This window comes from Phyllostomus hastatus, unplaced genomic scaffold (assembly GCF_019186645.2).
Source record: "Phyllostomus hastatus isolate PE091 unplaced genomic scaffold, TTU_PhHast_1.1 phas_contig_16, whole genome shotgun sequence".
NCBI classification, from domain to species: Eukaryota; Metazoa; Chordata; class Mammalia; order Chiroptera; family Phyllostomidae; genus Phyllostomus; species Phyllostomus hastatus.
Window position 1 is genome coordinate 15,105,008 of NW_025333643.1, and position 27,901 is coordinate 15,132,908.

The 27,901-nt window shown below is 43.0% G+C and overlaps 1 protein-coding gene, 1 non-coding gene and 2 pseudogenes across 2 annotated transcripts in view; 2 read left to right on the plus strand and 2 right to left on the minus strand.

The window, feature by feature from the left end:
- Positions 1-23,691, plus strand: part of ABHD6 (abhydrolase domain containing 6, acylglycerol lipase) — a 44,030-nt gene extending 20,339 nt beyond the window's left edge. Inside the window, exons 4-10 of the mRNA XM_045832232.1 lie at positions 5,037-5,193; positions 7,060-7,173; positions 8,413-8,545; positions 11,270-11,427; positions 14,315-14,369; positions 14,571-14,671; positions 22,061-23,691. Coding sequence (XP_045688188.1) covers positions 5,037-5,193; positions 7,060-7,173; positions 8,413-8,545; positions 11,270-11,427; positions 14,315-14,369; positions 14,571-14,671; positions 22,061-22,237 — 895 coding nt within the window. The 3' untranslated portion in view covers positions 22,238-23,691. The remainder of the gene's footprint in view (positions 1-5,036; positions 5,194-7,059; positions 7,174-8,412; positions 8,546-11,269; positions 11,428-14,314; positions 14,370-14,570; positions 14,672-22,060) is intronic.
- On the minus strand, positions 3,661-4,127 carry LOC123814430 (annotated as a pseudogene).
- Positions 15,058-16,679, plus strand: LOC123814429 (annotated as a pseudogene).
- Positions 17,600-17,707, minus strand: LOC123814611. Its single transcript, XR_006784947.1, has one exon. It is a non-coding gene; the product is annotated as a U6 spliceosomal RNA (small nuclear RNA).
- Positions 23,692-27,901: the final 4,210 nt, after the last annotated feature.

A 27,901-nucleotide genomic window follows, 5' to 3' on the forward strand; every position in this document is an offset into this window, starting at 1 on the left:
CAGAAATTCCTCTCCTAGGTATTTACCCAAGAGAATTGAAAACACATGTGTATGTCCACACAAAAACTCGTACATGGATATTCACAGTGACATCATGCATAGTAGCGAAAAAGTAGAAACGATTGATGAATGGATAAGTAAGTATGGCATATCCACATAATGGAATATTATCTCACCTTAAAAAGGAATAAAGTACTGATGCATTCTATAATACAGATCACTTGAAAACTTTATGTTAGGTGACATAAGCCAGACACAAAATGACAAATGCTGTGTGATTCTACTTACATGAGGTACCAAGACTGGCTGAACTCAGAAACAGAAATTAGAATAGAGATTACCAGGGGCCAAGGGACAGGAAGGAATGTGGAATTTTTGTTTAATGGATACAGAATTTCTATTTGGGATGATGAAAAGTTCTGTAAATGGATAGTTGTGATGATTGATGTACAGTACTGTGGGTGTATTTAATGCCACTGAATTGTACCCTAAAATGGTTAAAATGGTAAATTTCACATTATCTATATTTTACTAGAGTAGCAACAGCAACAAAAAGAAGGGTGGAAATACTTTTCTCTGGGAGTCTCCATAAACTAGAGAAGGCAACACTTGTGAAATAAAGGCTCTGGGCGCTGGGAGCCTTTCTTAAAGAGGAGCCCCGTGGAGGCTACTTTTGGGGGGCTTCAGTGATGTCTGTCCTTGAAACAGGAAAAGTTTGGCTTTTGTACCAAGATTGTTCATTTGTGAAAGATCTTGTTCCTGAGACATTCGTTTATCCCAGTTTAATTTTTCTCTTTGTTTCTGTTCTGTACACTCACAGCTATTTCTGATCTCTGCCTTTGTGTGGTTTATGATTTAGAGGTAATTTATTCTCCATTATCTTTAAACCAAAGAAGTTGGGTTTGTTTGTTTGTTTGTTTGTTTGTTTGTTTTCCATCGGAACCATTGATCTTTCATAATTTTTAACTGACCTTGTAGCTTAAGGAGTCTTCTTCCCACTCTTTCATTGAGAGGATGGGCTGAAAGTACCGAAAATATTGGTTCTTCAACTTCTGTTTCCAAAGCTTAGATAAAGTTATCCAGTAGATGTACCGATGAAATGAAATACATGGATCAGTACCCCAGAGCTCCACCTGGTGATGAAGAAGGCCTCAATTCCTGAGCCTAGCTCTCGGCTGCCTTTCCAACTCCTTCTCTCTTCACTCTTGGGTCAAGTCATGCTTCCTTATTCTCACGCCCTTGCGTCCGCCTTCTGCGTTGTCTCCCACTGTTAGGTGTTGAGTATCCAGGTGCTTATGCAACATCACCATCCCTCCAGGGTCCTTCCAGCTCTTCCTTGGTCTCATACTGCTCTTTGTGTTACAGTTGTAGAGAATTTGAAGATTATAAAAAGGTAGCACAGAGAAAATAAAAATGATCCGTAATCCTCAAAGTAATTTTCTTCAATTCCTCTTTTGTTCTCACCACCTTTTCCCCGCCTCATCTGTACATAGTTAAAGTTTTTTTAACAGAATTGGAATCAATAGTATAAAAAATTGGGTCCTATGTTTTCATTTGATGTCATGCAATAAACATTGTCCTGTTATTAGATATTCTTTGAAGACCTTATTTTTTAAAAAAATCCTCACCCAAGGGTGTTTTTTTATTGATCTGAGAGAGAGAGGAAGGGGGAGAGAGGGAGAGAGAGAGGGGGAAAGAGGGAGAGAGAGAGAGAGAGAGAGAGAGAGAGAGAGAGAGAGAGAGAGAGGCATCAGTGTGAGAGAGAAACATCAATTTGTTGCCTCCTCTTCACACCCCAGCCAGGGATCAACCTGCAGCCTAGGTGTGTGCCCTGATGAGGGATGGAACCCATGACCTTTTGGTATATGGGATGATGCTCCAACCAGCTGAGCCACCAGCCAGGGCTGAAGACCTCATTTTTAACAGCAAAATATTGCATTGTCTAGATACATTGTAATTTCTGTAAGAAATTTTCTATTTATGGACATTAAGGTTAGTGCAGATTTTTTTCCTAATTTAAATAACACTGTTGGACATGTTTAGAAATACTCTTTCAAGATTTCTGCTTATGTTCTTGGAACAGATTATTCCTGGAGGTATAATTACTGGGTTAAAAGACATGTGGCTTTTAAAGACCCCTGATGCTTAATTCCAAACTGCTTTCTAGAAAGGTTGAACATTATAATTGCTTTTTAAAAGACATTATTCTAATTTAGAAGTCCATTAAAATGTATTTCTTATTGTAATATTCATTTATTTAATTGGTGGTGAACTGGAACATGTTTCCTATGTTTGTCAGTAATTCTCTTCTACTCTGAGTAACCTTTTCATTTATTTTACTCATGTTGAATTGGGGGTCTCAGCATGGTTCTTACCATTTTGTAAGCTTTTTATATATTAAGGATATCAATCTGTGGCTGTCATATTTGTTGCATTTTTTCCCTTGAATTTTGGCAAGTGGTTTATTTACAAGGATAGAGTCTTCTTTATATAATACTAGTAACTACCATTTATCAAATACTTACATGTCCTTAGCACTGAACAAAACTTTGTAAGTGGCTTATCTCATTCAGTCTTTACCATATCCTCAGTAAAGTGCAATGTTTCCCCTTATTATAGATTAGATTCAAGATCATATAGTCGATATATGAATGGTCTGGCATATGAGTGAATGGTCTGGCAATACAAATTTGTATTAAGTGAACAATTTAGAATTTCGAAATAAGCATTCCTTGTCATAAGAAGAGCTTTAAGCTAGTCAATTTCATTATATTTTTAATATTTCAAATAGGCAACACTTTCATTGCAAAAGTGATAAAAGTCTTCTTCCCAGCTCTATTGCTTCTCTATCTACTTTTCACTGTTTTCCTTACCTCCATTCCAGATGCTCATCTTAATAGTGCCCTGTATGTGCTCCCATGCTTTTTGTATGCAGATCCAAATAGATATGAATTTAAATTCTTATCTCCCCTCCGCTTGTTTTGCATGGAGGGTTAAAACCAGTCAGTTTAGGCTGTTTGCTTTTGCAAGACCTGGCTACCTCTTTGGTACAAAGTATACCAAAGAGTGAATCCTGGATTGAATTAATTGTCTTTCATCTTGGAGAGATTCTTCATGCAGAGAGTTCAATTTGCTTAGATGGGAATTTTGTATTGAGATCAATTTCAGGCCAGCCTCCAGCACTGCCAAGTCTTATGTAACCAACAGAAGCTGAGCCTTCAACCAGCTTCCATATGCTGTAGTGAATGAAATCAGAGGTCGACTGCAGATAGTTCTTTAAAAGATAAGTTCTCACTCTCAAAATCTCTAGGAAAAAAATACATATTTTCTAGGGACAGATAGAATTTTGAACTTTATTGAGCTTTTCTACTGGAGTGAAAATAATGTCTGCACAAAACTATGTTTGTTACTATTAACTTCTGCACCACAATTAAAATCAAAAGAATTTTTTAAAAACTGTCAATTCCATCAAAATTCACTACTTCAGAATCCAAATCTTCTTTATGTACTTCAATATGATTAAGACTCAAATACTTCAATATGATTAAGACTCAAATGATGAAATTTGGTTGGTTGGAAACTTAATTAAACCTCCAGCTTTTTCTTCTTTTATTTTTAGTATAAAATTTTTATATCTAGAATTAGCCAGCTGAACTCAGTTTAGATGATCCTAATTTTGTTGGCAATGTCCAAAGCATCACAGTCTGGAGCCAGTCAAACATATGCCTTCTTCTCCCCATCAGGCCTGATCAGGGTGTTGACCTTGGCTGTGTCAGTGTCGTAGAGCTTCTTCACAGCCTGTTTGATCTGGTGCTTGTTGGCCTTGACCTCCATGATGAACACAGGTGTATTGTTGTCTTCTGTCTTCTTCATGGCTGACTCAGTAGTGAGGGGGAACTTGATGATGGCATAGTGGTCAAGCTTGTCTCTCCTAGGGGGCACTCTTCTGAGGATATTGAAGCTGCCTTCAGGGCCGAGGGGTCTTAGGTCTCCAGAAGGTGGGTGACCTTTGGATCTTCTTTTCTTTGTGGCTCTGGATGCCTTTTAGCACTGCTTTCTTTGCCTCCAAAGCCTTTGCCTTTGGCTCTGAGAAGTGCAGGGGCTTCCTTCTTCACTTTGGGCGCCATCTTCTTGAAAAGGTCCTCCACCTTTTTCAAGTAGATTTACAAACAAGAAAAGTTGTGTTTTTTAGCAGAGATCAGTCCACTGTAATCGCCAACACTGGGCAGCTGTTTAGAGTGTTAAGAGTCCAGAGATCATAAGAAATGCAGGCTCCTTTAGACTGTCTTCTGGTGTTCTTTCTTCCCAGAGATTTGTGGGTGTGTGGAGTGATATGAGCTACTGCAACCTTGGTGAGAGTCCAGTTCTTTATTGCCAACAGTAGAAAATTGCAAGCGACACTGCCACTAAGTCTTTTGATGCTTTTCCTGCCAATTAAAGTGTCTCTGCAGGAAAGTCTCACTCTAGGATGCCTGTGCTGTGCACAGCTGCAGTCCTGCAGCCCGCATGTCCCTGGCTGATCGCCCTAGGTTTCAGGTGTGGATGCAGATGGTCCACCAGACCGCAAACCAGCTCTCTGCAAGGGAAAACCATCTTTGTCTTGGCCTTCCTGGGGTCCTCCCCAGCCTTACTGCCAGCCTTTCGATTCTGCAGAAGCTCAACCAATCCAAGCAGATAAGGGCTAGTCAGACACCCAGTGAGATCCCACCACTGACTTCTCCTTAGCACTGCCATCCTACTGCTAGAAATAAGTATTAACAAGAGGTATTATATGTCATGCTTCTTAAGAAAACACCCCTATCCCCTTCTTAGTTTAGAGAGATTGTGTAATGACATGTATACCACAGGATCCATGTGGCATGAATATTGGCATTCTTTACTTAGTGCTCCTTGAGGGTGAAGTTCTGGGGCCCTCCAGAGTCAGACATGGAGGACGAAAGCCAGGTCTCACCTTGAAGTGAATCTGTAGAGAGGATCTGCGCCCCCACTTCTCTAGAGCTTGCTGATTTGGTTTGGCATATATTTTTCCTTCCCAGGTACTGGCGGCGGACATTGGGCATGCAGGTCCGCTATGTTCAACATGAAGACTACCAGTTCTGTTATTCCTTCCGCGGCAGGCCTGGGCACAAACCTTCCATCCTCATGCTCCACGGGTTCTCTGCACACAAGGACATGTGGCTCAGCTTGGTCAAGGTGCAGTAGAGAAAAGTGTTTCCACTTGGACATACAGTCATCAGCAATGGTAGAAAGCAAAGGAAAACCAGAACTGTGGCTCAGGTTATCTTAAAACTAATGTAATATTTATTTATTTTTGTCAGACAGAATTTATTGAGTTGAATGTTATTTGTAAAATCTGTCCCTTAGAAGTCATTTCACCTTATAAGTATTTCTTAGGAAAGGTTTCTGACACTCAGCTTCATCTCAGAACTGTCATTATCAGGGTCAAGCTTTAAAAAAATCATTTGTTCTTTTATGCTCCAAGTTTCTCCTCTTCCTTCCCCTACTTCTCCCTTTTGCCACCTCCTTATTTTTTTATTTTTTATTTTATTTATTTATTTATTTTCAGAGAGAGAGGGAGGGAGGGAGAAATAGAGGGAGAGAAACATCAATGTGCGGTTGCCTCTCACATGCCCCCCACTGGGGGTCTGGCCTACCATCCAGGCATGTGCCCTGTCTGGGACCCTTTGGTGACCCTTTGGTTCGAGGACCAGTGCTCAGTCCACTGAGACATGCCAGCCAGGGCGCTTTTGGCTCCTTCTTCTCCCCTCCCTCATCCTTACCTCTGTGTTCTGTTTTTGTTTTTTTGTTTTTTTTTTCTTCGTTAGCCATTTAGAGAAGTGATCTTGGTTTGGCAGCTTTCTGGGATAGCTTTCTAAATCACTCACTTTCTGTCCTGGTTTACTGGGGTGTGGCAACTTCCTTTACTTGAGAAGAGTGACCAGATGGTGATGGTGGGGGCTGGGAGAGGCCTTGGGAGGGAAGCACCCGAGGCTCCCACCTCAAGCAGGACCATACCTGAATGATCTCAGGGATGATCTACACCAGAAGGAAAAGACCCACACATCCTCTAGTTACTCGTGTTCTTATTTCTAAATTCCACTATGAGGACAGCCATCCTCGTGCCTTAATGAACCTTTCACTTCCTGTCCCCACTTCAGATAAGCAACTTTTAAAAAAAAATGTTTTATTGTAGTTCAATTACAGTTGTCCTGGTTTTTTAAATCTTTTTTTAATCTTTTAAAAAATATTTTATTTATTTTATTTTAGAGAGAGGGGAAGAGAGGGAGAAAGAGAAGGAAAGAAACAATGATCAGTTGCCTCTTCCTGTCCCCCAGCTGGGAACCTGGCCTGCAGCCCAGGCACGTGCCCTGACTGGGAATTGAACCGACAACCTTTCAGTTTGCAGGCTGGTGCTTAATTCACTGAGCCACACCAGCCAGGGCCAGATAAGCATCTTTCATATAATTGGGTATTTATTTATTGATAACTGATGTTTCTGAGTTTCCTGGTTAAAAGTGGCACACATTTAAACCGAAGAAGGTGTTTTAAGATAATAATCACCCCAGGAATTACACCTTAATGCAAAAAATGTTGAAACCAGAATCAGGGTGATCAGACGTGGTTCTTAAAGACTTGCTCCTGTGGGCTCTGGAATGGCCAGGCTTCTAGGAGAACAGAACCAGCCCTTCTAGTTCCCAGTCCATGGCTGAATGGCTGGATAAGTGTGAAAGGGATGGGGCTAGTACCCACCAGCTGGTGTCAAAAGTGAGAGTTGTATACCTGCTGCCCAGACCTTTGTCCCCCTTTTTCAGTCATCCTCTTAGTCCCCTTCCATCTATGTATTTATTAATCTTTGGGGGCTTCTGCTTCCTATGAGGCTACTGACAATGCTCATTCCCATCAGAAGTTACTTAGGGTAAAACTCTGGGTGGCCCAGGACTATATATCCCCAGGGTTGGCTATCCAAGATACTTGGTAAGTAGGTGCAGCCTTCCCAGGAAAGTGGGCAGACATTGTCTGCACACCACATACTGGCTCTCTGGGCCTGTGTGTTCTCAGTTTCTTCCGAAGAACCTACACTTGGTCTGCGTGGACATGCCAGGACATGAGGGTACCACCCGCTCTTCCCTGGATGACCTGTCCATAGACGGGCAAGTCAAGAGGATACACCAGGTAAGCAAGGCTCCACCGAAAATTGCCCAGATTGTGGGTGTTGTCTGCCATTGCATACCCAAGCCTGGAGAGCAGGTAGAAGAGTTTCATACTGACTCATAATGAGTCTTCAATGCATTCTGTCAAGTAATTGCAAAGTGGGACCCTAATGGTATCCTTGGTCCACTCTGGAGGGCCAGGGCTTATTGCAGCCTGTTCTCCTATACACCTGTTGCAGTTGTTTGCGACGATCTGAGCATTTTCTCAGCTCTTTGAAAATGGAGTTTAGTATCTCCCAAGACCATTTGCCTAGAGTCTGTTTTTCTGCTTACCAATTATATGGTGACAACAATAGCCCTTCTGCCTAGTTGTGGAAGATGGAGAAGGTGAACTTTTATTTTGTTTTAGTTCAGTATCAATCTTTAGCCCCTCTCTGGCTGGGCTTTCATGGTCATGGGGCTCATGGACCATTTCAGAATTTAGTAGTCCACAAGCTTCAAACTGACATTAGATGTTTTCCCTAGACAAGGATATGTTTAATGTGTCCCCCCTCCACCCCACTAAACTGTGTGTTTTAATGAGGTCAGGAAACTTGTCTCTTTGACTCTTTGTTGTATCTTCTGTGATTGACTGTAATTCCTTACACATAACAGGTATCCAGTTAATATTGTTTAGATAACTGATGTTTATCTGAAATGTCAGTGGATAGTTGGTTGGATGGATGATTGGATGGACAGATGGATGGGTAGATAGTTATATGAATGGATGGTTGGATGGATGAGAAGGACTTTAAATTAAGGCAGGAGTCAGCAAACCATGGCCCATGAGCTGTATCAGGTCTGCTGCCTATTTTTGTAAGTGAAGTTTCATTGGAACATAGTCACGCTCATTCCTTTATGCATTGTCTTTAGCTGCTTTTGTGCTACAGCAGCAGAGTTGAGTAATTGCAACTCGGCCCATGGAACAGAAAATACTTATACTCAAGGCATTTATAGAAAACTTTGCTGACTCACAAATTAGGAGAATCTTTGTTGGGTTTGTGCTTGTAAATTGACCCCTCAATCACTTGTGCCAGATAAAGATACGTGCACACCTGTCTTGGGTTCTTCTGGGTAATGGACCTAGTAAAGTGTCAGACCTCCTTTCATCAGTAGCCCTATTCACTGGTCTCCACAAGCAATAGAGCCTTTTTGCTCTGTAATCACTGTTGTCACTGTCTACGGCTCAATAACCAAGCCCCCTTCTCATTTTCCTTTCCAGTTTGTGGAATGTCTCAAGCTGAACAGAAAACCATTCCACCTGATAGGTTCCTCCATGGGTGGCAGTGTGGCTGGGGTGTACGCTGCTTACTACCCATCAGATGTCTGCAGCCTGTCTCTCGTGTGCCCTGCTGGTGAGTTACTAGGCTATAATGTCCCCATGAGTGACTTGAGCACAACAGAGTCTGAATCTCTGAAGGAACAGGTGGCAGTGTCTGCTCTGACTGGTTCTTAGCATCATCTTTTGTTGTGACCTTTGGATATAGGCAATGCTTTTGTGATAACTAACCAACCAACAGTTATCTGGCCATAATCACAACACACTACCTTTTAAACTATAGAGCCAGTCTTGTTCCACAAAAAATTTGGTGGTTAATTAAAATAGGTATAATGCTTTGTAGCAAAAAATGCTTTGAAATACAGTGATAATATTAATATCTAACATTTATTGAGCTCTTCTGAGCTAAGCTCTTTATATAGAGGTAATTCTCACCATAGTCATAACCTTATGAGGTAAGGGGACTATTATTATGCCTCTCCTCTTTTTGGCTGAAAAGTCAGAGGCCTTTATTCATTACAAGATCTTTTTTAAAAAATCAGCAAACTTTAGTTTCTCTGTTCTCATTTGTATACATGTCAACTTGAACTGTAACATGTCCCCAGGAATCATGATCTGAAGTTGGATTTTTAAAATTTATTTTTCTTACATAAGTCTTTAAACTTGAATGTATAAAATATCAGAGAGAAAAATCTTAATTTTTTCTTTTTCCTTCTCTTGCTTCCTTTCTCTCTGGTACCTCATTGGAGTTTGACTTATGTAAATTTTAAATGTATAATCTCAGTGACTTTTTACATATGTAATTATATCCAGATCAACATATTATTAGTAGGGACATTGAGGTACAAAGAAATTACTTTAGTGCCTGAGCCAGGATAGGTACCAATCCTAGGCTGTCTGGCTCTAGAACCCAGGCTGTGACTTTTCTGGAAGTCCTTCTGTGTTTTCTACCTCCTTTGTAGGGTTCACGTCCACTACCTGCTTTACCTACTAGAACCCAGCTTTAAGTTGAACATGTATACCTTCTACTAAAACCTAGCTAAACTGGTCTTTAAAGTCTTTTGGTTACTCTGAAAGTAAATAGTTTTCAGGTCTGTTAAGGACATTGAAATTGAAGTCAAGCTCCCAGTGGATTTTCTCTTCTCTTCCCAAGCACAATGTCTGAAATCATTTCGTCTTTTATTAATAAAGTTTGAAAATTGGAGAAACATCCCCTATGGAAGGTTATGAGATTTTAAATCACTTATGAAGGTCAGACCTAACTGGCTTTTTCGAGTATATGCTCATTTGCTCAAAGAGTTTTACACCTGAGTTTCAGTTGGAAATTTTAAATTCTTTGTATGTGAAAATGGAAAGGTAAACTTTTTTTACTTTGAAATAATTGTACATTTGCAGAAATGTTACAAAGGTAGTACAGAGCTCCACCTGCCCTTCATCCAGTTTCCCCCATTGTTAATAGCTCACATGACCACAGTAAACTTGTCGCAACTAAGAAACCAACACTAGTACATCTCTATGAACTAAACTCCAGGCTTTCTCTGGATTTCATTAGTTATTCCACTAATGTCCTTTTTCTGTTCCAGGGTCCAGTGCAGGATACCACATGACATGTAATCGAGGATTATTTTTAAAATAGAAGGAAATAAATCATGTATCTGCCCACATGGCATTGTGAAAGCCACATTATATGCTCATGTTAGATTTAAAGGAGTTACTGAATACAGGAGGTATATAATGCATGGATTTCTGCAGCCTAGAATTGAGACCATTGCCTTTCTAAAATCTAGTTCTTCAGCTAAGTTATACACCTAGAAATTTGCTCATTGTTGGAAGTGAAAATCAGTTTTGCCCTCCTGTATACACCAGCTTGTGTAAACTCTGGCACATCACACTATAGGGTGCAGGAAATAATTGTCCATTTCAAAGTTTTTCAGTGTCAGCAATCGTCTGATGCCTTCCTGGAGGAAGGAACACTGTGCAGAGGGCAGCCACTGTCCCACTGCAGGGGGTGGCTCAGGATTGGACTTGCTCTCACCATGTTTTGTATATTGACCTCAAATAAGAGATTACTGCCCTAATTGGTGTGGCTCAGTTGGTTGGGCTTCATTCTCTAAAGCAAAGGGTCACCAGTTCATTTCCAGGTCAAGGCACATGCCTGGGTCACAGGTTTAAGCCCCAGTCAGGCATGTACGAGATCAATGTTTCTCACATTGATATTTTTCTCCTTCTCTTTTCCTCTCCCTTCTGCTCTTTCTAAAAATAAATAAAATATTTAAAAAGAGAGAGAGGGAAAGATTACTAAGTAGGCCCTGGCCAAGGGGAGGAGTAGTCAGTCCCTTATGTTCTATGTTTTCTACCATCATATATTTTGTGAGATCTGCCCTCAACAACACAGATGTGAGAGGGGCTCAGGCAAGTCATTTTCTAGACTGATGTTTCTTAAACTTTCATACAGATAAGTCTCCTGACAGCTGTTAGAGTGCAGGGTCTGACCCAGAAGCTTAGGGGTGGGCTGAGAGTCCGTGTTTCCTATAGGCTCCCAGTGCTGCTGGTCCACGGACCACAGCTTGAGTCACCAGTCCCTAAAATAGCTTGAAGGATTTTTCTGTGTTTCACTTCAGGGTGTGGTTTTGAACTTTGAGCAAGGATGGCATTACCAATTAAAAGGGAATCTGGTATAAAAAAACCTAAACATCTGAAATATATTAGCTCTTGGCTGATACTAGAAGTTCCCTCTATAAAATGGGGGTTGTTAAGAGGATGGATGAATTGACAAACTGTGTATGTTTGAACCCCACAGGCCTGAAGTACTCGAGTGATAATCAGTTCACACAAGGGCTCAAAGAAATTCAGGACTTGGCCTCCACAGAGAAGATTCCCCTGATCCCAACCACCCCGGAAGAGATGAGTGAATTGCTCCAGCTCTGCTCCTACGTCCGCTTCAAGGTGCCCCAGCAGGTAATATGATCTCAGCAGCAAGATGCCTGCTTTCTGCTGGAGGCTCAGGTGGCCAACACCAGCTTCCTTCACGTACCCCTCGCCCTGTGCTTATCTCTTTATTCATTCACTGGTATCTGTGAGGTGTCTGCGACACATCGGGTGCTGTGTGCGGAAGTGGTGAATAAATAACACAGAAGTGTTCCTGGGTGGACACGGGCTAGCGGGAGGCAGATAGTTAACAGGTAAACAAATGATTACAAATTATAATACATTTTCTAGGGGAAATGAAGCTGGTGCAGTGGATAAAAATGGGGAGGCAGAGGAAGAATTAATAATCCTCTTTGAGGGAATAGCATGTTCAGAAGTGAAAAAAACGTAGACAAGTTCAGACACTAGAAGGATCTCAGGGCAATTGGAGCCTAGAGTACGAAGAAGAGAATGGGATAGATGATGCTGAAAGGGAGGTACGGGCTAAATCAAAGAGTCTCATTTTTTTTTAATCTCAGGACTACTTTATACTCTCAAAAATTATTGAAAACCCCAAAGAGCTTTTGTTTGTGACAGTTATAACTATGGATACATTTATCATATTAGAAATTAAAACTCAGAAAAACTTAAAACAGAGTCACATTATCCCTTGTTCTGTAGGCTCTGAAAAACAATATGCTTCTGAGTGAATGAAAGCAAAAAAGGCCAGTAACATTTAGTATTATGAAAATAGTTTGACCTCACACTCCCAAGATCCACTTGGAGAACCACTGGGCTAGATCATGGATAGCCTTACAGGTATGGGAAGGAGTCGGGGGTTTTCTAAGTACAATAGGAGAACCCCTGAAGGATTGTAGGGGCATACAGACAGAAGCAGGGAAACCCATTAGGGTGTCCATGGGGCTTAAAGACGATGGCTGCCTGTGAAGATGATGGTCATAGGGTGGTAGAGTGGAGACAGGAGATCTGAAATGCTTTGGGAGGAAGAACAGAGAGGATTTACTGGCAAATTAGAAGTGGAGGATGAGGGAAGGTAAGGAATCACCGGTGACTTCTGGTACTTGGGTTGGATAAACATAGCATTTTCTGAATAGGAGAAGGAGAGGGAGTGTGAATTTGGGAAACAAGCTAAAGGCTTCATTTTGGGTGAGTTAAGGTCAAGTTGCCTGTGAGGCTCCAAGTTCAGGTGTCATATACAAGTGTTGCTGAGGGAAGTCTGGTCCAGAGCTGGACATTTTGAGCCACCAGCCAATGATTATATTAAAGGACCTGGGTCTGCATGAGGCCATCTTGAGAAGAGTGGAAAACCAAGAGAGGATAATCCTTGGCCAAGGCTTCTTAACAGCAAATCATTTCTCTCTGTTGTGGGAGCTGGACCCTGCCACAGGGTGGGGTAGGTCCTGCTAGGAGGCAAAAGAATGGGCTCTATTCAGAGGTTGTGAACACAGCTCAGTTAATAGGTGTATCCTGTCTCTGAGAAGCTCCCAGAATATGATTCTGTGGTATGTTTTATCCTTGAAATCCTTTTTAGTTGTGAAGCTGCACTGATTCCCTCCCAGCACTGATTCTTCCCAGAATAAAATGGACAGTGTTTTTAAAAATTCCAAGTTTTGAGTTGTCAGGGATATGAAAATACCAGGAGAAAATAAATGGCAGCTCCAAAGTCTTTCCCTCCTAGAAGAGAAGGTGCACCCAAACACCCAGCCCACTGTGTCACGTTGTGTTATGATTGTCTGTCTGTCTGCCTCTCTGTCTGTCTGTTTGTTTATATCTTCCACTCTGAGCTCTGTAAGATAAGGGACTTTGTTTTAATTGCCTGTTCTATCCCCAGCCTTTGGCATAGTACTTGCATGAAGTAGGTGTTAGGTATGGATTGGATGGATCAATGGATGCGAGGATGCCTGGATAATGCAGGGATGGGGAATAGATGTGGGTACATGCAGGATAGGTGGATGCATGAACTGATGTATTTGCATGCATAGGTGATTTAGGACACATGATAGATGATTGGCTGAATGCTTGGTGCCTGGATAGGAAGAAGCTGGAGAATGCAGGGATGGAGATTAAATGGATTGGTAGATGCAGGTAGATGGATACATGGGTAGACATATGCATATATGATTCAGAGATGTGGGAAGGATGGATGGATAGGTGGGTGGAGCAGCGGTGATGGAAGGATGGATGGATGCAAGATGTATATGATGCATGGGTACAGAATAGATAGAACAAAGAAAATGTCTAATGCTGAGCACAGTGTGTTGGGCAGCTTGCCATTGGTCTCACCTCTGGATTTCCACTTCTAATACTGGTTAGATTCTCGTCCTGCTCCAGAGGGTTGGTTTAGTCCAAATCAGTTCTAGCTGATTTTCCCACTTCAACCCATGCACTGGACTTCTGAGTGCCTTCAAGAGGTTCCAACCATTCTCAGGCAGGTGAGAGTAGTGCTGGCTGATAATGTGAACCCTGGACCCTACCTCAAGAGCCCTGAAGCAGGAGGAAGAGGAGGGCTGTGTTCCTTCTGCCATAGCATGCCGTGGGTCAGGGTCTGGATTCAAGAAATCTGGCCTGTCCATTGCTGCAGCCTTCATAGACCTCAGCAGGGACAGTAAAGACAGTGTCAAATAATAAGCAAGGGACTTTGGAATCTTCCCAGATATTCCCAATAATTTTTTTGTTTAAGAAGCTCATCATCCCCAACAGTTTGATTTTTTTAATAGACCTTATTCTGCATTTGGATATTATTGAGCAATTACTTAATGTTATACTATATCATGGGAATTCATAGACAAGGCCTTGAAAATTTTGACAATACCATGAATATCTAGACTTTTTATTTCCTTCATTGTCCCAGAGCCACAAGAAGCCTAAAGAAATGGAATTTTCTCTTGCCTTCTAACTTTGGAGTTTTTCTCCTTAGATCCTGCAAGGCCTTGTTGATGTCCGCATCCCTCATAACAGCTTCTACCGAAAGTGTGAGTAGCCCTTAAGCTTTGAGCTGTGACGAGTGAGGCTTTGTGGGTGACTGGCTTTTATTTCTAACATCCTGAGCCTGCTTTCTCAAGCCCCCGAAGGGAAGAAGTGGTGGCTCGAACTCGATGACTGTCCTATACTGTGCATGGGTGCATACGGGCACAGCCCAGCATTTGCTTACTTTGTTTTCTTTTTCTAAAAAGTGTTTTTGGAAATCATCAGTGAGAAGTCGAGATACTCCCTCCATGAGAACATGGACAAGATCAAGGTCCCAACGCAGGTCATCTGGGGGAAACAAGACCAGGTATGTAGTGTGTCCCTGGGGCCCCTGTGCCAGTAATTCCAGCATCTGAGGAAAAGCAAGTGGCTGTGTGTATAGTCAGCCTGGCTGGCTGGTTTCTGATACCAGGAAGAGGTGGGATACACCCAGGTCAGGTGCCAGTGTATATGGCAGCATTGTTCTGTGAGGTGAGAGCAACAACATTGGTCTTTTAGAATGAAAAGCAATTGTAAATCATTTTTACAAATTATTTTTATGAAAGCCATATAGTCACATGGTATAAAGAACTTCAGAGACTACAAAAAGGTTTAAAATGAAAATCCCACATCCCAATTTCCATTTCCTTGAGGCAACACTTACTATCTCGTATATACAAGTTTTTTAAATTTTCTAAGGCAGGGGTTGGCAAACATTTTCTGTGAAGGGCCAGATAGTAAAATTTTTGACTGTGCGGGCCACATGGTCCGTCACAACTACTCAACTCTGTTGCAGCGATGCCAACATAGCCGTAGACAACATGCAAACCACTGGCATGGTGGAGTTCCAGTGAACCTTTTTTAACAAAACCTGTAGCTCTCTGTGTTTGCTTATAGACCAGAAGCCAGCACTTTAGTTCTTTTTCCCATCTTGCAAGATGGCGGGTGAAAAAACGAAAAAGCTAGATACTAAGGAGAAATCTGAAGCCAGGAAGGCCGATGCTGGTGGCAAGGTTAAGAAGTGTAACCTCAAGGCCAAGACGCCTAAGAAGGGGAAGCCCCACTGTAGCTGAAACCCTGTCCTCGTCAGAGGAATTGGCAGGTATTCCCAGTCAACTATGTATTCCCTGAAAGGCCACATACAAGAGGAAGTATTCCACAGCTAAATCCAGATTGAAAAGAAAAAGGAGAAAGTTATGGCTGCTGTCACTAAACCAGTTTGTGGCAACAAGAATGGTCATACCCAAGTTGTTAAACTTTGCAAAATGCCTAGATGCTATCCTACTGAAGATGTGCCTCAAAAGCTGTTGAGCCAGGGCAGGAAACCCTTCAGTCAGCGTGTGAGAAAACTGCGGGCCAGCATGACTCCCAGGACCATTCTGATCGTCTTCACTGGGGACGCAGAGGCAAGAGGGTGGCTTTCCTGAAGCAGCTGAGCAGTGGCCTGCTACTTGTGCTCTGGCCCTTAATCAAGTTCCTCGTTGTAGAACACGCCAGAAATCTGTCATTGCCACCTCCACTAAAATTGATATCAGTGGTGTGAAAATCTCCAAGAATCTCACTGATGCTTACTTCAAGAAGCAGCAGCTGCACAAACCTAGACACCAGGAGGGGGAGATCTTTGACACTGAGAAGAAGAAACACAAGATTATAGAGCAACGCAAGGTTGATCGGAAAGCCGTGGACTCACAAATTCTCCCAAAAACCAAAGCCGTTCCCCAGCTCCAAGGCTGCCTCTGCTCTGTGTGTGCTCTCACAAACGGGCTTTATCCTCACAAAATGAAGTTCTAAATTTCGCTTGAAAAATCTAATTAAATAACTGATCTGTTAAAAACAAAAAAACAAAAAACCCTGTAGCCAGCGTCTGCCTATTCCTGTTCTCAGCATGCACACATATGCATAAAGAAGTTTTTTTTTATCTGTAGTTTTTCAAACATGCTTTATATACTGTTTTGTCCCTTCGTATTTGTAAGAATATGTATCTTGAAAATCATTTCATATCAGCCCATACAGATCCACTCATTCTATTTTTCTAAATATTTTGAAATAATTTCTAATTTACAGAAAAATTGTAAGAATAATACAGAGTACTCCTACTTATGGTTGACCTAAATCCCCCCGCTTTTAACTGCTTTATGAGGTAGGATGACACAAATGTCGCCTAGTGTGTGCCCTACCAGAACCCAGTTGTAGGGTACTCTGTCACTCCCAAAAGTCCTCCCACTGTCATCTGCAGTCATCTCTGCTCTCACCCCAGACCTTGCAACCACTCATCTGTTTTGTTTCAATAGTTTTGTCTTTTTTTAGAATATTCATATAAATAGTGCTATGTAACATGTAACCTTTTGCATCTGGTTCATTTTACTCAAGCATGTTTTCGAGGTTCACCTGTGTTGCAGTAGTTCATTTTTATTGCTGAATGTCATTCCATGGAATCTGTTACCCCACTTTATTGATTACTAGTGTTAATATTTGCCACACTGGCTTTGTCATTCTCATTCGTCTAGAAGTATGTATTTTTGGACCATTTGGAATAGGTTGCTTACATTATGTCCCTTTATCCCCAATACTTCAGGGTATATTTACTAAGAACAAGAATATTCTCCCACATAACCACAGTACATTATCATAGTCAGGAAATTTAACATTGATGAGGTACTGTTCTCTAATCTGTGATCCATATTCCAAATTCATCAGTCATTTCAGTAATATCCTACACAGAACCCTCTTCCTCCTGGCCCTTGAAGCAGGATTAATCCAGGGTCACATGCCACAGGTCATGTCTCTTTAGTCTCCTTTGGTATGAAATGATCCCTTAGTTTGCCTGTGTCATTCATGATGCTGAAGTATTTAGAATTAAAGGCCAGTTATTTTATGAAGTATTTCTCAGTTTGAGTTTGTTTGCTCCTACCTCATGATTAAATTCAGGTTATACTATATTCCCTGGCTAAAATATCTTGTGAGTTACAAATGTTAGATCCTCAGACACAGCAGGGTGTTGCCTGATTTCTTCATTGTAGGTTTACTGTTTCTCCCCTTGCAGCCAGTCAGCAGGCCGTGGGAAGACACTTTGAGACTGTGCAGAGAGACTGCTCCTCATCGAACATTCCCTCTAGATTCTTGCCTGAAACAATGTTTTACATCCTTCTTTTTAAGAGCTGTATAGTATTCCATTGTGTGGGTCTGCCATCATGTTTTAATTAGTGCCCTTCTGACAATCATTCAGGTCATTTCCAGCTTTTTGCTTTTTTTAAAAAAAAATGTGGAACACTTCATGAATTTGTGTGTCATCCTTGTGCAGGGGCCTTGCTAATCTTCTCTGTATCGTTCCAGTTTATAGTATATGTGCTGCCGAAGCGAGCAGGGCTTTCTGCTATTAAACGGGAGCTCAGTGAGCACCATTACACGTGTGCTTGTGGAATGTGAAAGCATACCTGAAGGGCAAATTCCTAGATGTATCACTGGGTCAAAGAGCTTGTATGTGCCTTTTTAAATTTTAGTAGGTTTTGTCAGATGGCTTTATTTTCCTTTGGGAGGGCTGTGTAACAAAGCATCACAAACTGGGTGGCTTGAACAACAGAAATTGCCTCTCAGTCCTGGGGCTAGAAGTGTGAAGTGAAGGTGTCAGCAGGTTGGTCCTTCTGGGAGTTGGGAAGGGGAGTCTGTTCCATGTCTCATTCTAGCTCCTGATGGTTTTCTGGCAATCTTTGTTCTTCCTTGGCTAACAGGTGCCATGCCTTCATCTTCACATGGCATTCCCCTGTTCCTCTGTGACTCTGTGTTTAAATGTCCCCTATTTGTGAGGAGGCCAGTTTTATTGGATTAGGGGTCCACCCTGTTACAGTATGACCTCATCTTAACTAATTACATCTTCAATGATCCTGCTTCCAAACAAAGTCACATTTTGAAGTACCATTAGTTAGAACTGCAACATATGAATTTGGGAAAGGCACAATCAATCCATAATAAACCCTCCAAAGAAATACACATTTATATCCAAAAGCTCCTTGTTCCCTTATTTTAAAAAAATTTATTGATTTTAGAGAGAGAGAAACATCAATTTGTTGTTCTGTTTACTTACATAGTTATTGGTTGTTTCTTGAATGTGCCCTAACCAGGGACTAAACCTGCAACCTTGGTGTATCAGGATGATGCTCGAATCAAATGAGCCACCCAGCCAGAGCCAAAAACTCCTTTTTTGGTTTGTTTATAAAGTTATTGTAAAGTTTAATGCAAGAGGAGGCAGTGAGAAATGGCCTACAGGCAGACAGAATTACAGTGTATGTTAGAGAATGTCCTGGAGTCACTGCTGTTGAATATTATGAGGAAAGGATATTATAGAAAAGCTGTCCCCATTGAGACAGTTTCTCTAAGGACCCCAAGGTGAAAGCCACCATTGTGAGCCCTGCCAGGGCAGCAGCACATACCAACTGTGTCTCTGGTGAAAGCACAGGCAGGATGTCAGGCTATAGCCACCAAGGCTCGAAACTGTAGCGGATGGCTCAGGAGAGGAGCCGGGAGGAGCAGCCAGGCCCTCACCCACCACCCACTGTGTGTGTGGGAGCAGGAGCTGGAGCAGGAGCAGGAGTGGTGATGGCATCCACAGAGTGCAGCTGCCCGAACAGGCCAGGTGTGGCCCTGGCTGCACAGTGCAGAATGAGGGTATGGGAAGGAAGGGGTGCTCACGTGCTCCTTGATGCAGCAGCCAAGATGCTCAAAGAAGCTTTGTGTGCCCCTGAGAAGTGGGACTCAGGCTAGGCCAGCAGGAGTCATTCAATCAGAAATCAGGGGCAGAACAATGAAGGCCTTTCTTCATTCTAAAAATCCCAAAGATAATTTCCATTTCTCAGGCACTAACAAGGAAAGAGAGCTGAGAACCCATCACCCTGCAGAGACACTGCAGAAACTAGATCACTGGCCTTGGAGTCTGGAAGTCTGGAGTCCAGCCCTGCCTTTGCCCTTTATCAGCCTATGACCTTGAGCAAGTCACTCGGCTGCTCTAAATCATAGGTTTCTCTTCTACTACTGGGGTGACTGTGAGGCTGAAGTGAGACAACGTACAGGGTGGGGCAAAAGTAGGTTTACAGTTGCTCATATGGAAAATAATACAATAATTAAAAATGCAAGAATAAACTGTTTCATGTATTCACAACTATAAACCTAGTTTTGCCTTACCTTGTATATGCAGGTGATCTTTCTCCAGTTATCAAAAATAAAAATGAGTTACTTATTATTTATAGCCTTTGCCTCTGATAGCTAGCTGGCTTCTGCCCAAGGTCCAGAATTGCCTCCAGGACTCTGGGAAAAGAGCCTAACATTCCATGGGCTTGCTGTAAATATGATCAGATCCTTACATGTTCTATGGATCATCCTGAGGGCAGAGGCTTCAGGGTCCTTTATTTCATGGCCTTTTGATACCCAAGCTGGCTTTTTCCTACTCTGTCATCAACATTTGGTGTCACAGGCCCATCTCCAGCCAGGCAGAATTCAGGCTCCCTTTTCTTTGGACCCCTGTAGGCCGGCCGGGGTACTGCACACCTACAGGGGAGCTGTGAGCACTCTCGTTTTTGTGAAGGACGCCCCCTGGCTCCGGCGGTACAACTGAACCTGGCAGACCTTCCTGAGAGGATTTCCGCACATGCGTTCAAATATTTCTCCTTTATGTTCAGTGCACCGGAGGGGGATAATCTTGGAGAGATAAACAAGGTGTATTTCTCTTTATGTCCCCTCTCCCTGCCAGCACAGTGCCTGCTACAAGATCCCCAGAGTACACAGAGAACTAGTGGGCGAGAAAGTGAATGAACAAACCAGCGAGGACGAACCCGCCAGCTGACTGTCTATACATTTAAGTCAACTAACAGATATTTACTGAGCACCTAGTATGTGCCTGACACTGTATTTGACCATGGGGATGCAGTAGGGACCAGGACAGGCAGGATCTGCCTCCAGCATCTTACAGTGCACCTGCCCCTATAACACATGGCAGGGCTGGAACATGGCGGAGGTGTGTCATGTAATGCAGGCTCAATATTTTGTTTATTATGGATCTTTTTGTACTAACATTTATTTTTTTTGACGTATGGCGTCAAAATAGTATTTATCTTGATGACTGAGTTTTTTGGCACCTGCTTAAATTTTGTGCCAGAGGCAAGTGCCTCACTTCCCTCACCCTTGTGAGGATGAAGGAAAATTCACCATTTGTCTGAATGTCCTGCCCATAAATAGCTGATACGGTACCCACAGATGTGCATACATAGCTCATAAGGACCCATCCAGCTGTTTCACGTGGGTGACCATGGGAATGCTGGGTTTGACAGCATAACAGTGTCAAAGCTAGATGCTCATGTGGGTGTTTCTGCTTGTGAGTTACAGTTTCTGATCTCTATAGAATAGACATTCCATTGGGAGTTTCTACTTTTTCATGCTTTGACCTGTTGACTCCACCTGCATCTTCTCTGTGTCTGTTTCCATAGTAACTGGGCTTGACTTCTGCTCAGACAGTTGCCACAGCAGCCTTACCTGTGAATGAGTGACAGTAAGAGGGGTTCGATTTCTCTACGAGGTGCTCTCCTCTCACCAAGTTTCCTCTTAGCTGTTTCTTTTTGGGCCCAGGGGTGCTCTGCATTCTACTTACCCCTTTCCAAATGGGTGGGAAATCTTGATTTTAACGATGTGGGATGATGAGAAAGAAGATCAAAAACAGATGGTACTCAATTTTGTTGGGGCTTTGCTTTTGCTGTTAAGAATGAGAGAAGGGGCCTTGTCTGGGATGAGTTGAAGGTGAAGGTGATTAAGAGAAGGGGTGTGAATGCAAGTCCAACACCAAGCAAGGGTGCTGGGGAGAAAAAGTGAGTTGGACTGGCATAACAGTGAGGCAGCCCACATGAAAATGAAAGGAAATGAGTTGTTTGTAAAGTGTCCACCCTGGAAAATGGTGGCTTTCACATCAGAAAATGATGTTATGCACAAGCCTCGTTATGCACAAACCTAAGGGCCTGGGGTCACACAGCTCTAGAGACCCCAGAGGACCTTAGAAGAGAAGTTTCTAGCATGTGGTCATTAGTAATTAGTGTTCACCTCTTGTATCTTCCCTGTGTCCTTTCCACAATTGACCCACCCCAATCCAGCCATCGGGTGCATTCTCCAGGCCCAGCCTGATCATGCCACTGTCCTTCACACAGCCCCATGGCTCCCCTCTGTCCTCAGATAAAGGCCCGACACCCAACATGGTTGGAGGAGTGGGCCCCCTCCTCCCCTCCCATCTCCCCCGCCCGCATGTCTTCCCCACTCCCTCTGTGCTGTGTCTTAGACCCTAGATACTTGCTATCTCTTATACTTGCCATGGACTCCCACCTTCTTCCAGGAATTCTGCTCCTCTCTGCTCCCTCAGCTTCCCAGACCCTTCCCCATCAGAACCCTTATGACATCACACTGCATTTGTCTGCTAACCTCTCTGTCTTCCCTACCAGACCAGAACCTCCTCACAGGCAGGGCCTGTAGTTTTCCACTTCAGTAATGCTGGCAGCATCACAACGCCTCTCCTGGCACTGAGTTGCAGTATAAAACATGAGACATGCCATCACTTCTCTCAGAGAGCCATAAGCCCTAACACTTGAGTGACTTGGTCCTAAAAACCAGATCTCAGTAGGAGTTCTGTCCACTGAGTGCGCCCAGGTATCTCAATCTTTTCCATGTGGTTTCCTTTCTTGTCCTGCAGGTGGTCAATGTGTCCGGGGCAGACGTGTTGGCCAAGTCGATCGCCAACTGCCAGGTAGAACTTCTGGAAAACTGTGGGCACTCAGTTGTGATGGAGAAACCCAGGAAGACAGCCAAGCTCATCGTTGACTTTTTAACTTCTGTGCACAATCTAGAAAACAACAAGAAGCTAGACTGAGGCCTGGACTGCAGCCTGCAATCCGCACCCTACATCTGCTCCCACCTCCCAAATCTGATGCAGCCACCACTTCTCAGGGATCCTGCCCCAAAAGTGTTCAGAGCACCAGCATCCCTGAGGAAGCCAGTGCCCCTGTCTCCAGTCAGATCCACAGAGCTTTGGGGGTCACAGAAAAATCTCCAAGATGTTTTTCACAAAATAGGAACTCATATTGGACAAAATAAGAAAAGCTAGCCTTCAGATCTACCAAGAAGTCCTCAAGTTCATGTCACAAAGCAGCCACCTTAAACCATAATCACCCAGGACGTTGTTTTCTTTAAAACATTTCTTACAGACTGAGACATGAGGTACTTCTGTTGCTTCAGATGTTCCTCCCTGCATGGTCAGTGGCTGTTGTAGGAACATTAGTCCCTATTTGCTGAGCCTGTCTTGTTTGTATCTTAAGTTTTACATAGAGACCCAGTCTGTCCGCTGAAAGGCCAGGTTGGAAAATGGCAAGCTGCAGAAAACATTTACACACCCATATATTGTCCCACCTTAGCCAGCCCTGGGGGCAGCAGAGGACATACCGACACGTGGGGGCTTTGATCAGCGCCCCGTGTCAGGTGTGCCGTGAGGGAACTCAGACACTCCCCGAGTGAAGAACACCTGGCAGGGTAGGTTTCCCAGGAATAGTGTGTTTTTATAGTAGGACTAATGAAGCAATAATATTCTAGGTATCTAAGTAACCAGACTTGAGTTCTAAGTAATCAGATGCACAAGCACCTTGTGGGCCTCTTTTCCATGTTGCTGTGCTACTGACAACCTGGGGATGTAACATACTGGTTGTTAATGAAATCTGTGAATTCTGGGAACAGTAATGTGATTGAAAATAAGTCTAAGCAACTGACATGAAACAAGTGTCCTAAGCCTAGATCAACAACATGTAGACAGTTGCTATTTCTAAGTTCTTAATTTTGTGCAACATGGGCAGATTTTCTATGAACTGTGTTTTATGTGTTTTAAAGTGAGGCTTACTCTATAGGCAGTGGAAGGCCTTGCTTGGATGATTTACTAGGTTCATTTTAAGAAACCATGTTTAAAATTTTTATGTAATTGAAATGGTACATCAAAAACAGCCAAGAGTCATGAAAATTTTCCTTTTGACCCTCTTCTGTTGCATTTAGGAATCCAAAAATCCTCAGGAGATTGACCCTTTCAAATCACTTTACAGAGAATCTCTCCAGCCAAGTAATTCTGGAAATAAAGCAAGATAAACTTAAGTTTAAATTGGAATTCAGGACTTGGTCTGAATATTTTAATTTATCAGAAAAGAGTAAGGCCCTGGCTGGGTAGCTTAGTGGGTTAGAGTGTCATCCTGATACATCAAGGTTGTGGATTCAGCTCCCTGTCAGGGCACATATTTATACAAGAATCACCCAATGAATGTCTAAATAAATGGACCGACAAATCTATGTTTCTCTCTCTTTCTCTCTTTCTCTCTCTCTCCACTCCCTTCCTCTATCTAAAAATAATTTTTAAAAAGTGAAATATCTTACAAACAAGATATGAAAATATGATGTATCAGACTTGTGGGATGCAGCTAATGCAGTGTGCAGAGGGAGTTTTACAGGCCTCTATCTATATATTAGAAAAGAAGAAAGGCTGAAAAATCAGTAATTCAAGCTTCCATTTTAAGAAGTTAGAAAAGAAATAGTAAATCAAAACCTAGAAAAAAATAGAAGAAAATAGTATAGATGAGAGAGAAAATCAGTGAACTAGAAAAGAAAGTAGATAGACATGCTACTTATTCCAATCTCCCACCTTCACCAAAAGTTCTGAGCAGAGGCAGGTTCTGGGAGAGGGGGTTCATCTTGATGGGTCTAGGTGGTGAGAGATGGTTTCCTCAGGGTCATCAAAGAGGCCCAGACCTGGATCAGAACCTCAGGTCAGAAGCCCTGCAAGGTGGGAATAGTCAAGGGCTCAAATAGAAGACAGACTTACACACAAGGGCAGCCCCATCAAACTGCTGTGTCTCCTGCATCAGTTGTTCCCAGTGTTACCTCTGCCCTGGACAAGAAGCCCAGACTAATGGCAAATTGAGTCCCAACCACTGCCTGCCCCTCTGCCTCTTCAACACCTGCCCAGAGGATCCATCCTTAGCACCTGTAGGCTGATTCCAGGCACTTGGGCTAGGATCCCAGTTGTGATTCCTGGGGCTTTCCACTGTTATTTCTGAAGCTTCTGGTGATGAATGACCCCTCTCTCCTTTCCAAGACTGTCATGAAAGGCACACACCACAGGGCCCAGCATGGTGTGGCTTGGGGGCAGCCAGTTGTCTGTACCAGCAGGCTCTTCATAATCACAAAAAGAGAGTAGGGCACAATGAGGAGCTGTGCTTTTCTGCTTTGGGTTCTTCCTAGAACAGTGGGGCCAGAATTGCAAGGGCCAAGAGAGAACCTTAAAAACCCACTTCATGGGTTTGTCACAAATGACTCTTACATGGTCTGCTCTGACTTCCAGGCAATGCTTTCTGGTGACAGAAGAGGAGGCAGGGGCCATGTCCTGCTGCAGACCCGGTCCTTCCTTGTCCTTCCCTGCGGCTCATTTTCCAGTGATCCTGAGCTGCGATTCACCCCAGGGAACCTTTTTGGTTTGTCCAAAGGAGACTCCCAGAAAGTACTGGGAGATTGTAATGTACGTCAGGCCAGGCTTGGAGGCACTAGTCTAAGTGTTTTCCTTGTAGCACCTTATCGACCTCTCTCACAGACCTAAGAGGTTCATAAGACCTATGCCAAGGAAACCAAGGCATGGAGAGGTGAAGCGTCTTGCCCAAGGTCACACAGGTAACAAGTAGAGTGAAGCCTCTTGGTTTAGGATTGAAGGTGACTTGCAAAAACAGTGTTTTCACTGGTTCACCCAAGTGCTCTCTGGCCCAATTCCCAGTGGGGTCTGGGTCCCTTTTGGCTCCCCTGGATGAGGCCAGTGTGTGGCAGCTTCAGCCACAGGTCACTGAGGCCACACCTTAGGCCCTTGCTAAGGATGGTAACTCAGTTGTTCATTCAGCAAATAGCTAAGGCCTCCCATTGCCCAGCCTCCTGTTGGCAGGAAACAAGCTCAGCTGGATTCCAGCATCATCCTTCTAAGGGTGCTACAAGGAACAGCCTGCCCTCCTCAGTCCAGCCTCTATAACAACCAAGATGGGTGTCATGCCCTCCCTGGAAGGGCTCATTCACTAGCCAGGACCCTCATCCTTCCCCCATTCTCTGGAAATGATAATCAGTGTTTGTCTGGTTTTCTGGAGAGAAGTCTCTGCAGTTCTGGTTGCCCTGGGGGTCAGAATTAAAAAGCAGTCAGGAGATGCAGGCCTGCTCATAGCTGCCTGGGACCAATGCAGGCGCCTTTGAAGTGGGAGGTCAAGGCACTGCACTTCTTACCAACCAGGGGCTTTCCCACTGCCTTCAAACAAACTTTAGATTTTAATTAAACATAAATGCTGAATTTAGGCTCCCTCATGTACTTGCTAAGTCCTGGGTATTGATCTCAGGACAATCGCAGGTTGGTTAGTTAATTAACATCACTCTAAAATGATAGGTGCACTTCCAGTCAAAATGGAGGCATAGGTAAACACGGCTCACCTTCTCCCACAACTACAGCAAAAATTACAACTAAACTGCAAAATAACTGTCACCCAGAATCATCAGAAAATCAAGCTGTAGGAAGTCCAACAACTAAGGAATTAAAGAGGAAATATTCATCTAGACAGGTAGGAGGGACAGAGACATGGAGACACAGAACCGGCAGTCCCACACCCACGTGTGGTGGATAAAAAGCAGGAGGGATGCCTTGGGAGCAAAGGATCTCAGCCCCACACCATGACTCCCAGACTAGGGTTCTAATGCCAGGAAGATAAGTCCCCATAACTTCTGGCTATAAAAACCAACTAGGGCCAGGGCAGCAGAAGAAACTATGGGATTCTTGGGAGTCTCCTCTTAAGGGGTCCACAACAGACCTACACAGACTCACTTTCTCTGGGCTGTAGCACCAGGGCAGCAGCTAGAAGGGCACAGTGGCATACAAGGAGAAACTAAAGGGTCTGGCGTCAGAGTGAGTTCTGGGGTTCAGCTTCCTCCCAGACAAAACTCCCAAGGCCAGGCAGTGGCATTGTCCCCTTCCTGAGCCCTCCCCATACAGAGCCACAGAGTGGTGACCATATTGAAGACTCCATCAACCTGTTTCACACAGGTTGTCCCACCCTGGTGACTACCTAAGGCTCCACCCCATCCAAGTTACCCATGTACTTTTCTTCAATAGGCCATGCTACTATGACAGGGAGTCAAAGCAGCTCTACCTGGTACATAGAAACAAACACAGGGAGGCTGCCAAAATGAGGAGACAAAGAAATATGGCCCAAATGAAAGAACAGAACAAAACTCCAAAAAAAAAAAAAAAAGAACTAAACAAAATGGAGATAAGCAATCTATCAGATACAGAGTTCAAAACACTGGTTATCAGGATGTTCAAGGAACTCACTGGGTACTCCAGTATAAAAAGGACTCAGGCACAAATGAAGATTACACGAAGTGAAATAAAGAAAAATGTACAGGGAGTCAACAGTGGAGTCAATGTAGCTGAGAATCAAACCAACGATTTAGAGCATAAGGAAGTGAAAAACGTTCAATCAGAACAGCAAGAAAAAAAAAGAATCCAAAAAGCAAGGCTAGGCTAAGAAGTCTCTGGGACAACTTCAAATGTACAAACATCCAAATCATACAGGTGACAGAAGGAGAGGAGAAAGAGCAAGAAAATGAAAACTTATTTGAAATAGTAGTGGAAGAAAACTTCCCTAATCTGGTGAAGGAAATAGACATTCAAATCCAGAAAGATTGGAGATTCCCAAACAAGATGGACACAAATAGGACCACACCAAGACAGATCATAATTAAAATGCCAAAGGTTAAAGGTAAAGAGTGAACATTAAAAACAGGAAGAGAAAAGCAACAGAAAAACATTTAATTACCTACAAAGGATTTCCCATAAGACTGTCAGCTGATTTCTCAAAAGAAACTTTGTAGGCTAGAAGGGACTGGCAAGAAGTATTCAAAGTGATGAAAAGCAAGGACCTACAACCTAAATTACTCTATCCAGCAAAATTATAATTGAAAATTAAAAAGCAGATAAAGTGCTTCCCAGATAAGGTCAAGTTAAAGGAGTTCATCATCACCAAGCTATTGTTATGTAAAATGTTAAAGGGGCTTAAGAAAAAGAAGGAAATCAAAACTATGAACATTAAAATGGCAATAAATTCACAACTATCAACAACTGAATCTAAAAAAACCCTAAGCGCCCTGGCTGGTGTGGCTCAGTGGTTGAGCGCCGGCCTGCAAGTCAAAGGGCTGCTGGTTTGATTCCCAGTCTAGGACACATGCCTGGGTTTCAGACCAGGTCCCCGGTAGGGGGGCGTACAAGAGGCAACCACACATTGATGTTTCTCTCCTTTCTCCCTCCCTTCCCCTCTGTAAAAAATAAATAAAATCTTTTTTTAATTAAAAAATAAAAAACAAAGCAAACAGAACAGAAACAGAATCATAAATTTGGAGATCATTTGGAGGGTTATCAGTTGGGAGGGGGAAGAGGGAGAATGAGGGAAAAAGTGCAGGGATTTAGAAGCACAAATTGGTAGGT